This window comes from Sceloporus occidentalis, unplaced genomic scaffold (assembly GCF_023333645.1).
Source record: "Sceloporus occidentalis isolate IW3139 unplaced genomic scaffold, rSceOcc1.0.p SCAF_46, whole genome shotgun sequence".
NCBI classification, from domain to species: domain Eukaryota; kingdom Metazoa; phylum Chordata; class Lepidosauria; order Squamata; family Phrynosomatidae; genus Sceloporus; species Sceloporus occidentalis.
Window position 1 is genome coordinate 3,841,680 of NW_028317026.1, and position 13,699 is coordinate 3,855,378.

Consider the following 13,699-nt stretch of genomic DNA (forward strand, 5'->3'; position numbering starts at 1 on the left):
TAATCATTGTAGCGGTGCACTCACTGTTTTTTTAACCCATTTCCTTCTTTATTACTGATACACACTATTTTCCATCTTGATGATTTTATTATTATTATTACCTTTTATTTATATAGCGCCAACAATGTACGCAGCGCTTCATACAGTACATATAGTGAAGGGGTATAACAAGACCAGAATCAACAGATTAAGATTTAAATGAGAGACTACGTAGCTGTGCTCCTCATTGTATTGATGAACTAGATTTGTTCGTAAACATTTTAATACAGCAAACATCACAGTGTTTCAGTTGAGGTTGGGTCTACTATCCAAAAACCAGATTTTAGAACCATTTAACTTTAAATAAAGTTTAAGGTTAATTATTTGATATAATATTATATGAGTACATGAAAAAAAAATTCTTAAAGGGCCAATCTGCTGCCCTTCAGTAATCAGGTTTCCGTTATTAAGTGCCCACTAAATTCACTGGGTGTAAGTGTCAGTTAAGTGTCCCATTACCGGTTTTGTCATTTAGGAAGAATGTACGGTAATACATCAGTGACATCCATTACATAAGCAGAAGACAGAGGGGAGTGGAAAAAAAAAATCAAAACATGGCACACAGGGTGTAATTCAATAGGGCTCACATGCACAGCCGAGGCATTTCACACTGCTATGTGCTGTGAACGCTGGCTGTGTATTGGAAAGCACTCCCCTCCCAACTCCATTTACATGCATAACTGGCCTAGTAGGTGTAAAAATAGCCAGGCTGAGCCTGAATTGGAAATGGACACTGGATGGTGTCTGTAGTTGCTAGAAGCGAATTGTGAGAGTGAGTCCAGCCAGCAGAGAGGTTAGAACGTGGGGGTGATCTTCTACAGGGCAACGAAGGAGCGGTCGCTGTCTTACCGGGCCTGACGCTGACGGTCAAGGCTGTTAGCAAGAGAACACAGATTCTGCTGATATAGTTATGGGAAATGCACCTCTTTGCCAGACCTGTCACACAGACAAAACCATAAGTCCTCATGGAAATATCCCAGACTTGGATAAAATCTCTGATTATTATGGGTTTATGAACGAAGGAGAATTAGAGCATGAAGTTGTGGTAAGTGTATTGAAAGGCAGGTGGGGAGTCGGGAGAGGGGATATGGTCCTTAACCTGGTGGAGAGATGCTTGATGGACAAGACAGACATGCCTTGTTTTAAAGTGATATTTGACATGTGCTAAGCAATTCTGCTTTAATGTTGGAGGGGTAAGAGGGTTATATGGCAGAAATCCATGTCCTTGTGAATATGTTATTGAATATGTTATTGTTGGTCCTTCATGCTCGGAAACCTGCAATATGCAGATGCGAGCCATGCTATTTGTGCTACCTGACATTCCCTAGTCTCGTGGCACACCTTCCTGTGACCGGTGCTGGGTCATCTCAGGAATTGTTATCTAACCACTAGGACAAACTAACAATGTGAATCTCATATTGATATGTGAATTGCAGAATATTTCGTGGTTTTTCAAGACTTTATTGTTCCATGTTGAGAGAAGTCTGAACACAAAACAAAGTCTTCTTTGTGGCTATGGAATTTGCCTGCATTGGCAGGTTAAATGTGTGTACAGCACACTTCTGCAGGCAGTATACTTCTGCAGGCACCAAAAATTAAAATCCACTTGTACTCATATACACCTGGCATGGCTGGCATCTTGAGGGTTTCCTCCGAGTCCATGTACACAGTAGATGGCAGATTGCATGTGCACAGTTTCCTGACATGTTCTAGAATGTCTTGAATCCAGACGGATATATAAAATATACACACTCTCATTTATGTTGGGTTTAGTTGCATACACTGTTATACATTGACACAGTCCAAATCCTTCTGTGCAAATAAATCCTAGAGTTGTGTCCTCTGTCACATCTAACCCTTTGATTACAGCAGCATCTCAGGATGGTATCTGAAGAATAAAGCAACTATTGCTGTTAGTACATTCGTACAAAAAGTGTAAATGTAATAAATGTAGTTTATGTATTTGATACATATTTCCAAAAATGTAAATAGCACAGAATATATATATACCGTATTGGCTCGGATATAGGCCGCCCCCGTATATAGGTTGCACCCTAAAAGTTTGGTGCTTTTTTAAAGAAAAAGTTTTTTTCTTTAAAAAAGCACCAAAAAAACATGCTGCCACTCTGTCTCCCCCCCGAGATATGCTGCCACTGTCCTCCCTCCCCGAGATATGCTACCACTGTCCTCCCCCCCCCCGAGATATGCTGCCACTGTCCTCCCCCCCCCCCCGAGATATGCTGCCACTCTCCTTCCCCCCCCCCGAGATATGCTGCCACTCTCCTTCCCCCCCCCCCGAGATATGCTGCCACTGTCCTCCTCCCTCCCCGAGATATGCTGCCACTGTCCTCCCCCCCCCCCGGAATATGCTGCCACTGTGCCGGCACCGGAAGTTGTATACGCGTATTGTGTAGATGTCCCCCGCCGGCCCCGCAAGACACCCGGGAGTCTGCTCCGGTAAGTCGGGGGGGCAGAGGTAAAACGCATCGTGCGGACGGTCGGCACGATGCGCTTAGACAACCTCCCGTGCCGGCAACCCCCCCCGTGAGAAGTACTGGCAGGGGAGGCTGTCTGAGCGTATCGGGGAGTAGGATACAGGTCCCCTGCACCGCTGCGGGGGATCTGTATCCTAACCCTGCCCGGCGCCCGGGACTGCATGTCCCGGGCGTCGGGCGCTAGACCCCGAATATAGGCCGCACCCCCACTTTAAAGACTTAATGGGGGGGGGAAAAGTGCGGCCTATATTCGAGCCAATACGGTATATAACATATGACACCATTTTGATATTGTTAGTTAAGGTTCTGGACTGTTAATGAATTATTCTATTTTCTGTTACATTTTAATGGGATGCGTAACTGCGTGCGTAACTGCGTGGTTTCATATTGGAACTCCTTTTGGGAATGGTTAACCATCAGGACAGACTTCATATGGCATTGTATTACTAGTTATGTGCTGTATCTGCTTTTTTCAAAGCATTCGATGTAATGGTCTTTGGAGTATCAGAGGTCCGCAGAGACGTGTCACATGCACACCTTGATTATTTGGTGCCCTTGAGCAAGCAGTTAACATACTTGTGAAATATTTTTGGCGCACACTGGCTACATCGTTAGGGGGAAAAAATCAAGAACAGGCTGACATGATAGGGCTTGTACCTGCAGGTGCTGGTTCACAATCCAGTAGGAGTAGCAATGAAGAGATCTACATCATGCCTGCTGGATTTCACTCCACAAACGTATGGAGGTGTAAGAATGTTTTAGAGGAAAATAGAAACATAGCATTCTGATGGCAGATAAGAACTGTTGGGCCCTTCTACTCAGCTTATTGTTCCTGATCTTTAGACTCTGTGGACTTGGAAAGAGGACCACAAACTAAGGTTTTACCAACTAGATAACTTAATATAGAAACATAGAATCTCATGGCAGATAAGAACCAATCAACCCATCTAGTCTGCCTGTTTTTCCTGATTTAAGACTGATTTGAGAATCAGTTCTTGGCCTTGTCTTAGGTTCAGGATAGCTTTATGCCTATCCCATGCATGTTTAAAGTCCCTCACTGCATTAGCCTCTACCACTTTTGATTGGAAGCTGTGCCATTTATCTACCACTCTCTCAGTAAAGTAAAACATCCTCACGTTACATCTAAAGCTCTGACCGTCCAGTTTTAGTCTATGACATCTTGTAACATTCCCTCCTAAGCTTCCCTCCTGTACTTTGTTAGATCACTTTAAGTATTTAAGTGTTTCTGTTACATCTCCTCTCCCTCCCTTTTCCTTTTAACTACACAGAACACACTAATGAGTTTGATGTACAGTACATTTACCGAAATATAATCTATCTAGTATAATGGAACTATTTCCCTTTTTTTAAGGAAAGTGCCATAAAATCTTTAAAAAACGCGTGTAAATACATATGTTGAGGCATTAAGGAGTTTGGACCTTTTTGGGACGTTTGGGACACAAAAAAAGGTTGAAAATGTAGCTACATAGATAGTATTAGCAGAAAAGAATCAGCTGGCCCCTCTTGTCTGCCATGTGTCCACCCCTGAGCCATAATCATAATGGTACTCAAGACCTCCTGTGTTCATTATGACCTGAGCTCTGTAAGGGACCCCAAGGAAACAGGGATATCATGGCATAGATATACATTTAATAATATGATTGTGATCGTGATGTAATGGAAGCTATGAGCAAAAAAAAAGATTTGTAGTTCAGTGACTATTACTGTGGGGAGAGGAGGAGGAGGAAGGTGTGACTCAATGCTCTGATTCCGTGGACCCTGCATGTGAGATTTCATATTAAAGAAAATATATATTTTGTTGCGTTTGTGTCTAACTGTTTGGGGTTTACCCAGGTTATCCGTCTAGGAAACAATTTATACAGTATTTGTGGAGGTACGTGTTTTGTGGGGTTTATTTATTTATTTTGTTTTAGGTGAATACCCTTGGAAAAATGATGAAAAACCAGTGGATTACCCCTTAAAATAACTTGTCAGATATGTGTGGTGTGAAATGTATGAAATAAAGAGAAGCACCTGCATGTTCAACAGCATTGTATTGGGAAAGATACAATGAATGCAACGTAACACAGCATAGATAGGGAAATAGGAGAAAGTGATATTAAACAATAGACCACATGATAGATTTGTCACCCAAAGAATATTAATTAATAAAATATTTTTAAAAATGCTTATATGCTGCTCATTGGACAACTTCTTATTTTGTTTTTGTAATGTTTTTACTACTGAAATTGAAAACGAAACATGAAAAGGTTTAGGTGATCAACTAACATTTCATTTTTATAGCTTATGTGACAGGTATGTTAAAACTGCCATTAAAATGGTAAAATGACCATATGGTGGGCTAAAATGTTATCATAACTCATGGGTGGTTTGCTTTGTTGCATTAAATGATATTAACATTGTTTAGCGTTAGAAAAATGAAATATTTTACAAATACAAGTAATATGTGCATTATTTGCGGCATATCACTTAATAAAGAATATATATATACACGATACTCACAAGCTATTACTGAACGCTTGTAGTAATGGGAGTTTGTGCCCTCCCCATTTTGCCACTGAACACATATGTAGAATTGGATTCATTACTAATTCACCAGAGGAAACATATGTATTAACTCCTCTAGAGACCGAGCAGGACAAAGCCATTCTGGTGTTTTATTGGGACCAAACAAGCCCTAGGCAGAAACTGACAATCAGGATTAAGATAAAAGGCACAATCGGGATTTTCCATGATGGGGCCGTATTCCCTACAGGAAAGAGAGGGGCTCTGTGTCTCAGCAGGAACTGGGGTGAAAATCCACAAGCGACAAAACAGACAGTGGCATTTTATCCATGAAGATTATTTTGAAGCATAGGACCTGTCCCTAGATAACCTGCTCTGAAATCTGTCTCTAATCCGACATATAATCTGTATTCTATGCCTACACACAACTGTAGAAATCAGAGGCACGCTGGTGCAAACAAGTAACTGGTGACTAATTGTGCTGCACCTAACATCTTCTGTAACTCAATTGCCAAATCAACACCCAAATCTCACCCAGCTGTTTATTTAATATGGCAACATAAGTAACTAAACACTTTGTGAATTGTATACTTTTACAGGGACGAGTTACTGTCCCTGAAACCACAAGTAAGGAAGATCTCCACTCAGTACTCAGTAATATGCATTCTTCCAAAATTAGAAAAAACAATGGGTTGAGGTAGAATCTGCAGATGCCCTCTCTTCCACTTCAAACAGCCAATCAGTGGAAGGCAAGCCACTTCATTGAAAATTATGTGAGCACTCTGAGTTTTTGAATGGAGGTCTGAACAGACCGCCACCAGAAACAGTCTTCAAGCCAGCACTGAAGCTGACCGGCACTTAAGTATATCATATAGACATGTTAAGCTGAACGCATCTCCTGCGCATAACATTGCTGGGGGAGGATGGGGAATGGGGCAAATGCATATGAGGGGAATTAGCAGAATTTTAAAGGGACCAGACAGCTACCATATGCTATGATGATTAGAGTGTGCCTTTAACATTGAACAGTAAACTCTTTGAACCTGAGGGAGAAATGATGAAAGAATTGGAAGCTTGATTTCCAGATAGTTTCAGATGGGATGCCTTTAATTGGACCTACATAGAAAAAAAGATGTAGACTCACATACGTTTTCAGCTGCCTGGGAATTTTTAGAAGTAGATTTAATTGTACCGCATGACATTTGAACAAACAAGATTGGGCAGAAGCGTTCTCAGATTGTCAGCCGGTTAAGCTGCGACATGTCATGTGTTGGGAATATACTGTGGGTGTTCTGCGGTATCTGCTCCGAGTACAGCTCCTGCTGAGCCAGGCTTTGTCTCACACGATGGGCTAAACTTCATGAGGGTTGTTGCCACATCAACCTTTACCTTTCAGAAATGTGTAAGGAAACATTACTGAATGCTAGCAACCTTTAGATATCTTGCCAGGAATATAATATTTTCATAGGGTATCAGTCAATTTCAGCAGGAGGTTGTGCGTATAGAGATTAATGGGTGTCAAGCTGCCACCTTAGCTCCTTTTGATCAGTGTGGACCGTCTGTGCGCGTTTACATTAGACCTCTAGACTTGGCTTTTCTGTAGAAAGCATAATATTCAAGGTGACAGTTTAGTGACAAAATCTGTATTAATATTTAATTAGTCCATTGTGCAGAAGTTGAGTGCCACAAGTTCAGTTTTTCAGTTGCAAAATGAATGTACAATACAATAATGTATTTATTTACTGTAATAGTCATGGAGAATACCGTATTTGCTCGATTATAAGACGACCCTGATTATAAGACGACCCCCCAAAATCTGAATATTAACTTAGGAAAAAAGAAAAAGCCTGAATATAAGACGACCCTAAAGGAAAAAAGTTTTACCAGTAAATGTTAATTCATGTAAACTATTTTTTTTAATAAAAGCTATGATTGAGAAAAATATTTTTTTTGTTTTTATTTCTTGTATTTTCCAGCCTGTCCCCCAGTTACGCACATCTGCCCCCAGGCTTGCCACACCAATATGGCACTGTGGCCCATGATATGCCTTTTAACCCTCTATATGCCACTGTGCCCCATGGTATGCCTTTTGACCCCCTATATGCCACTCTGCCTCCAGAAATGCCTTATACCCCTATATCCCATTCTGGCATTTAGGGGGTTAAAATGCATATTATGGGGCAGAGTGGCATATAGGGAGGTATAAGGCATTTCAGGAGGCAGAGTGGCATTAAGGGAGTTAAAAGGCATTGTATAGAGCACTCTGCCTCCAGAAATGCCTTATACCCCTATATGCCACTCTGGCATTTAGGGGGTTAAAAGGCATATTATGGGGCAGAGTGGCATATAGGGAGGTATAAGGCATTTCAGGAGGCAGAGTGCTCTATTAAATGCCCCCTTAACGCCACTCCAGAAATGCCCTATGCCCCCATTTAACTAACACACACACACACTCTCTCCCCCCCCCCTCCCCTCCCCTCCCCTCTCAGCCCTCTCTTACCGGTGCTTCCAGTCGGGGCAGCGGGTTGACGTCGCCTTCTGCTGCAGCCGGAAGGAGGTGGAGTTGGCAGCGGGGGTTTGTCTGCGTCCGTCGCGTATACTTTCCCCGGCTGTCAGAGATCAGAGATCTCTGACAGTCGGGGAAGGTCTACGCGACGGACGCAGACAACCCCCGCTGCTAGCCACACCTCCTTCCGGCTGCAGCGGACGTTGTCTACGCGGATCGCGTAGACGTCAACCCGCTGCCCCGGCAATACAGCAGGAAGCACCGGTAGTGTGTATGATGGGGGGGGGGTGAGACAGGAGGATCCAGGTCCCCTGCAGCGGTGCGGGGGATCTGGATCTTAGTCTCCTAATCAGACTCTATTTGAGGTCTGATTAGAAGACGACCCCGATTAGAAGACGAGGGGTATTTTTCAGAGCATTTGCTCTGAAAAAAACCTCGTCTTATAATCGAGCAAATACGGTAATAGTATTTAGATAATAAAATGTGATGTGTTTTAAAATTACCGGACATAATAAGATCAGACATTGCTCTTTGAATTCCCTAAACCCAGCAGGGTTTCATGTTATTTTTCCAACTGACCTATAGGTTTTAGATGAACAATCAACTCAACTTATCTCTGTTCTCACTATATAAAGTAGTGGGTATATACAGGGGAGGGCTGGCAGCCTAAGGCCTGGGGGGCAAGTCAAGTCAAGTGGCCCATTGTGCCACCGAATCAGCCCACCATACATGACCATCTTTTCCTGATTTTCTAACGCATATTGATTATAAAAATACAAATATGATTCAAATGTGGTTTAACAAAAGTAAATTTAATAGCAACAAAGGATGGTTAAAAAAAAAAAGCAAAACCTAATGTCCCCCTGATGCTCAGCCAGTTAAATGTCCCCCAGGAAGCAATTGCCCCCCAGGCCGCCCGAAATCTAATCTAAACGGCCGCTGGGTGCTGATGCCGCCGGCCGGCGCTACTTTAATACTTTTTTTTAAAATTTAATATGGAAAGCCGGATCACCTATTAAATGGAAAAAAAAATAGTATTAAAGCAGCGCCGGCCAGCGGCATCAGCACCCAGCGGCCGTATGCGATGGCCGCCAAGTGATGGGAGCAGCGTGAGGGGTTAAAGCTCCGCCCCCTCGCACTCACCTTTCACCCCTCACGCTGCTCCCATCACTATGCAGCCATCAGATTGTTGGAAATCGAATCTAAACGGCCGCTGGGTGCTGATGCTGCCGGCCGGCGCTACTTTAATACTTTATTTATTTCTTTTTAAAATGGCAAGCCAATCCGGCATATTAAATAAATAAAAAAAAGGATTAAAGTAGCTCCGGCCGGTGGCATCAGCACCCAGCGGCCGTTTAGATACGTTTTCCAGCAGTCTGATGGCCGCATTAGGCTGCCGGCCCTCCCCTGATGGGAAGTATAGTACACAGCAGCAGGGAAATTGTAAAGGCTATTATGAGTACCCTACCAGGATCATACCATAAAGTGGGCTGATTGTGGACAGAGGTGGCACTGTGGAGCTGATGACATGGGGTCTGAAAGTGGACAGAGGTGACACTTGGAGGGGCTGATTAGGGACAGAGATGGCACTGGGGAGCTGATTGGTGACAGAGATGACACTGGGGAGCTGAATGGGGACAGCAATGACATGGGGGGCTGAATGGGGACAGAGGTGACACTGGGAGGGGCTGATTGGTGACAGAGGTGACACTGGGGAGCTGAATGGGGACAGCAATGACATGGGGGGCTGATTGGGGACAGAGGTGACACTGGGAGGGGCTGATTGGGGACAGAGGTGACACTGGGGAGCTGAACTTGTGAACACATACAGACAGAGATTTAATAATGTAAACACATACACACACATACCGATATTTTTTTTTGTACAAAAAATATCTTATGGTTTGTGAAAAAATAAATTGATTTACTAACCTTCTACTTCTTCCACTTTGGGGGGGGGTGTCGTCTAGACCTCTGGTAGCTGAAGATTGTTTTGTATGTAAACAGGATGTCAGTGTCCCGACATCCGGTGCTCCAGCAGTCTGAGTACGAGGGGGCGGAGCTTTCACCCCTCACGCTGCTCCCATCACTATGCGGCCATCAGACTGCTGGAGAACTAATCTAAATGGCCGATGCGTGCTGATGCCGCCGGCCGGCGCTACTTTAATACTTTTTTTTTTAAATTTAATATGGCAGGCCAGATCAGCTTGCCATATTAAATAAAATAAAAAAGTATTAAAGTAGCACTGGCCGGCGGCATCAGCACCCAGCGGCCGTGTGCGATGGTCGCCTAGTGATGGGGGCAGCGTGACGGGTGAAAGCTCCGCCCCCTCGCACGGACCTTTCACCCCTCACACGGACTTTTCACCCCTCACACTGCTTCCATTACTATGCGGCCGTTTAGATTAGATTTCGGGCGGCCTGTGGGGCAATTGCCCCCCTGCCCCCCGGCCCAGCCCGCCCCTGGGTATATACTGGATTATCAAACAGTAAACTAAAGCCAATGGTTTTTTTTCTTTACAGTCGGAAAGCAATGCGAGTTTCCTCAAAGCTGCCCGAGCTGGTAACGTGGAAAAAGTAGTGGAATATCTGAAAGGAGGGATAGACATTAACACTTGCAACCAGGTACAGTATTTCATTTTCCTTTTACTCTATGGCTAAAAAGCAAATGCTTAATTTTTGGAAATCTCCTATGTGGAAATGATGTTATTTCGATGATATCAAAGGAGCACTGGGAACCTATCCTTCGGAATTCTGATGCAACTAGAAATTACCTCTCTCTTCCATGCTCTTGTTTTGACAGAAGGCGTTTATTCAGTGAGCAATGGTGAAATATGTATTTTATCATTGACCTAACTATGCATTATAGTGGGTCTTGGGTTTACATGTTGATGAGGAGCTGAGATGCCCCTGCCTAATTCAATTAGTGAGCGTTAACTAATTATTATGCAGGGTCAATGTCAAGAAAAAGGGAGACTCGCAAAAACACAATTCTAAGAAGGACAAATTTTGTCTGTCATACCCAAAGGGAACAAGGAACACTGCCATGCTGTGTAATTTTTGTAATTTCAGGATACATTGCCTTAGTACAATGACATACAAGAAGGCGAAATATCACTTTGCATCTTGTAAACATCAAAATTCAAACCCAATCTTTTATTATTTTGTTTAGAATGCCCATTTTGCTAAATAGTTAATTAGGCAAAAAAGTTGTCTGATCAAAAAAGGGGCATTGTTTCCATTTTTGCCTGAAATGATGGCAATATTTTATGTCATATGCTAGAGACTAAATAATTATCTTAAATCTGGTCTGTAACGTCCTCAAATCTTACATTTTACCGTTCTGTACTGTAAAATAACCAGTCACAGAGTTTGCATAAAAATATGCTATATATATATATATATATATATATATATATATATATATATATGTGTGTGTGTGTGTTAGGAAAACCACTTTATGTGTATACAATTGCAGCAGTCATATTCGCTTTATTCGCTTTCTGTCTGCGTATATTATTTTTACCATCCTCCCTTCTATTAAACTGCCCTAATGGTTGGTGGGAGCTAATTGGCTTCATTGCATGTATGGGGTATAATTGGGGAGTTGACTCATTCTGTATGCTAGGTTTGACATCTTTTGTCACATATATTATCTTCCCCAAGCTAGAAAAAAAATAATTATCTCCAAAATAATTACACGCGTTGGCAAACCAAAATCACATTAGTAGGTAGTTGTAATAAATTAATTTAGTTACACTTGTTTTTAGTGTGCAAAAGATTCCTTTCCTGTACAATAGATAAATGATTATCTATGTACATTAACTCTCTACAACTTGCACAGTTGACAATTATTTCGTGCAGTCTGGCTTAATTATTACGCCTCTCCCAATTCCATTTTTGCTCATGTGATGCCCAATTATCTATAAGATAATAGTTCTGGGAAATCCCAAGTTACATGTTAGAGCCCAAGGTACATGTTAGAGCCCGTAGATTTCTTTACACAGGTGTGACACTACAATAATTACGTAGAGCATCACGTCTATTCTTAGTGAAATGCCAAGGGAAGATCCGGGCAATTGATCTATGTTTAATAATATTTAAGACCAACAGAAGGGAAATATGTTTTTAAGTAATCACGTGACACATCCATTAGTTGTGCTTTATACATGGTCAGTCATTTTTGAAATGAATTAAATTAGTGTAAAATTATGGTATCTGACTGTTTTGGTCCTTTTTTTTTAGAGAAAACAGGCAATGAAACCCATATATAAAAAAAACCCCATGACATTATTGAGATGAAAACTGGGATTTCAGCCATTCAGAAGATATCCAGTTCTCAAATCGTGGTCACCAGCCAAAAAACCCCATAGATAAGAAGAAATGAATAGCATCTGTTGGCTTGTCATAAAACAGAGCGTACAATATTAAATATTAAACTTACATACACCTTTATATATGTTTGAACTGCTATGTGGTCTATCATGTAATCTGAACCTAATTCAACCTTTAATTCGAAATCTCTTCTACATAATAGCTGAACCTAAGTCTTTGTTGGAGCAGTCAGGTGGCTGTAAAATTGTAGTAATAACAACATAAAATATTTTGAGGCAAACAAACTAGTATTGTAAACTAGAGCAGCTTGGTGGCAAATGCCTCCAAATTCATTAGCCGTTTGTAAGTATTGTGAGTTGACACATAGGTCGATAGATTAGCCCCTATCAGACTAGTATGAGCTTTCACAGCACATGAACGCTGTGAGGCACACAAGGCTTGTACGGCCTAATGCCCATCATGTTTCACATTAGTGGTGGAAAACTTGCAACATAATCAATTAAAATGGATTTTGGGGCATACCGTGAGTTGGTTCTGGCAGGTTGATTAATCTTGGGTCACAGGTTTAAGACAAGAAACCAAACCCAAAAGCAAATTAATTTATAGTGGGCTGTTATTTTGGATCTCAGATAGAAACCAGTAGGCTTGTCCAGTCTGCCCATTCTGTATACATTTTATGTCAATTTTATTTGCTACCCATGACAGCTGTATGTCCTGAAATGAGCTGTTCTACTGTGTAAACCTATAACCTTTCTACATCCGCGAAACTTTCCTTAAAAAGGACAAATCCTACTATAAGTAGTTTAGCTCTTTTGTCATGGGCATAGGAACCGGGGGGGGGACAGATCCCCCCCAGTAACTCATGCGGGGGGACCGATAATTAAGAAATCCCCCCCAGGGCCGTAGGAACCCCCTTACGCGGTCCGCACCTCGAGCCCTGCTACTTGCCTGTGGGAGGGTCTTCTGTACTGCACAGAGGAACCGGAACCCAACAGAGTTCACATGACATTACATCACATCCTGCTTACTCTGTGCAGTACCAGAGAACACAGAGGGAGGCCGCACCCTCTGCTGAAGCCTGTGAGCGGCATCGAGGAGCTGCAGTGCAGGTAAGGGGGTGGGGAGGGTATTTGAATGAGTATGCGTGATTGAGGGAATGAATCTGTGAATGAATGAGTATATGAATGAATGAATGAGTGTGCATGATAGCATGGATGTGTAAGTGCTGGAACCTAGGCATGATGGGACTGTGATTGATGTTAGCAATCACATTCCTATCATGCCAAGTCAGCCAGTACATGCTGAAACATAGCTAGCTGCCCCCCTTGTGTACTGATGCTGCCATCAGTATGGGGTCTGCACATCACTTACAGCCACCCTGTACCAGCATGTACTGGCTGACTTGGCATGATAGGAGTGTGATTGCTAACAGCAATCACAGTCCCATCATGCCTAGGTTACAGCATTTACTGGTTGGATGTGTAAGTGCTGGAACCTAGGCATGATGGGACTGTGATTGCTGTTAGCAATCACTCTCCTATCATGCCAAGTCAGCCAGTACATGCTGAAACCTAGCTAGCTGCCCCCCTTGTGTATTGATGCTGCCAGCAGTATGGGCTCTGCACATCACTTACAGCCACCCTGTACCAGCATGTACTGGGTGTCTTGGCATGATAGGAGTGTGATTGCTAACAGCAATCACAGTCCCATCATGCCTAGGTTACAGCATTTACTGGTTGGATGTGTAAGTGCTGGAACCTAGGCATGATGGTGCTGTGATTGCTGTTAGCAATCACAC

At 42.6% G+C, this 13,699-nt stretch overlaps 1 protein-coding gene across 1 annotated transcript in view; it reads left to right on the plus strand.

Moving 5' to 3' along the window:
- Positions 1 to 949: 949 nt before the first annotated feature.
- Positions 950 to 13,699, plus strand: part of LOC149289348 (uncharacterized) — a 100,126-nt gene continuing 87,376 nt past the window's right edge. Inside the window, exons 1-2 of the mRNA XM_089490737.1 lie at positions 950 to 1,084; positions 10,090 to 10,191. Coding sequence (XP_089346863.1) covers positions 950 to 1,084; positions 10,090 to 10,191 — 237 coding nt within the window. The remainder of the gene's footprint in view (positions 1,085 to 10,089; positions 10,192 to 13,699) is intronic.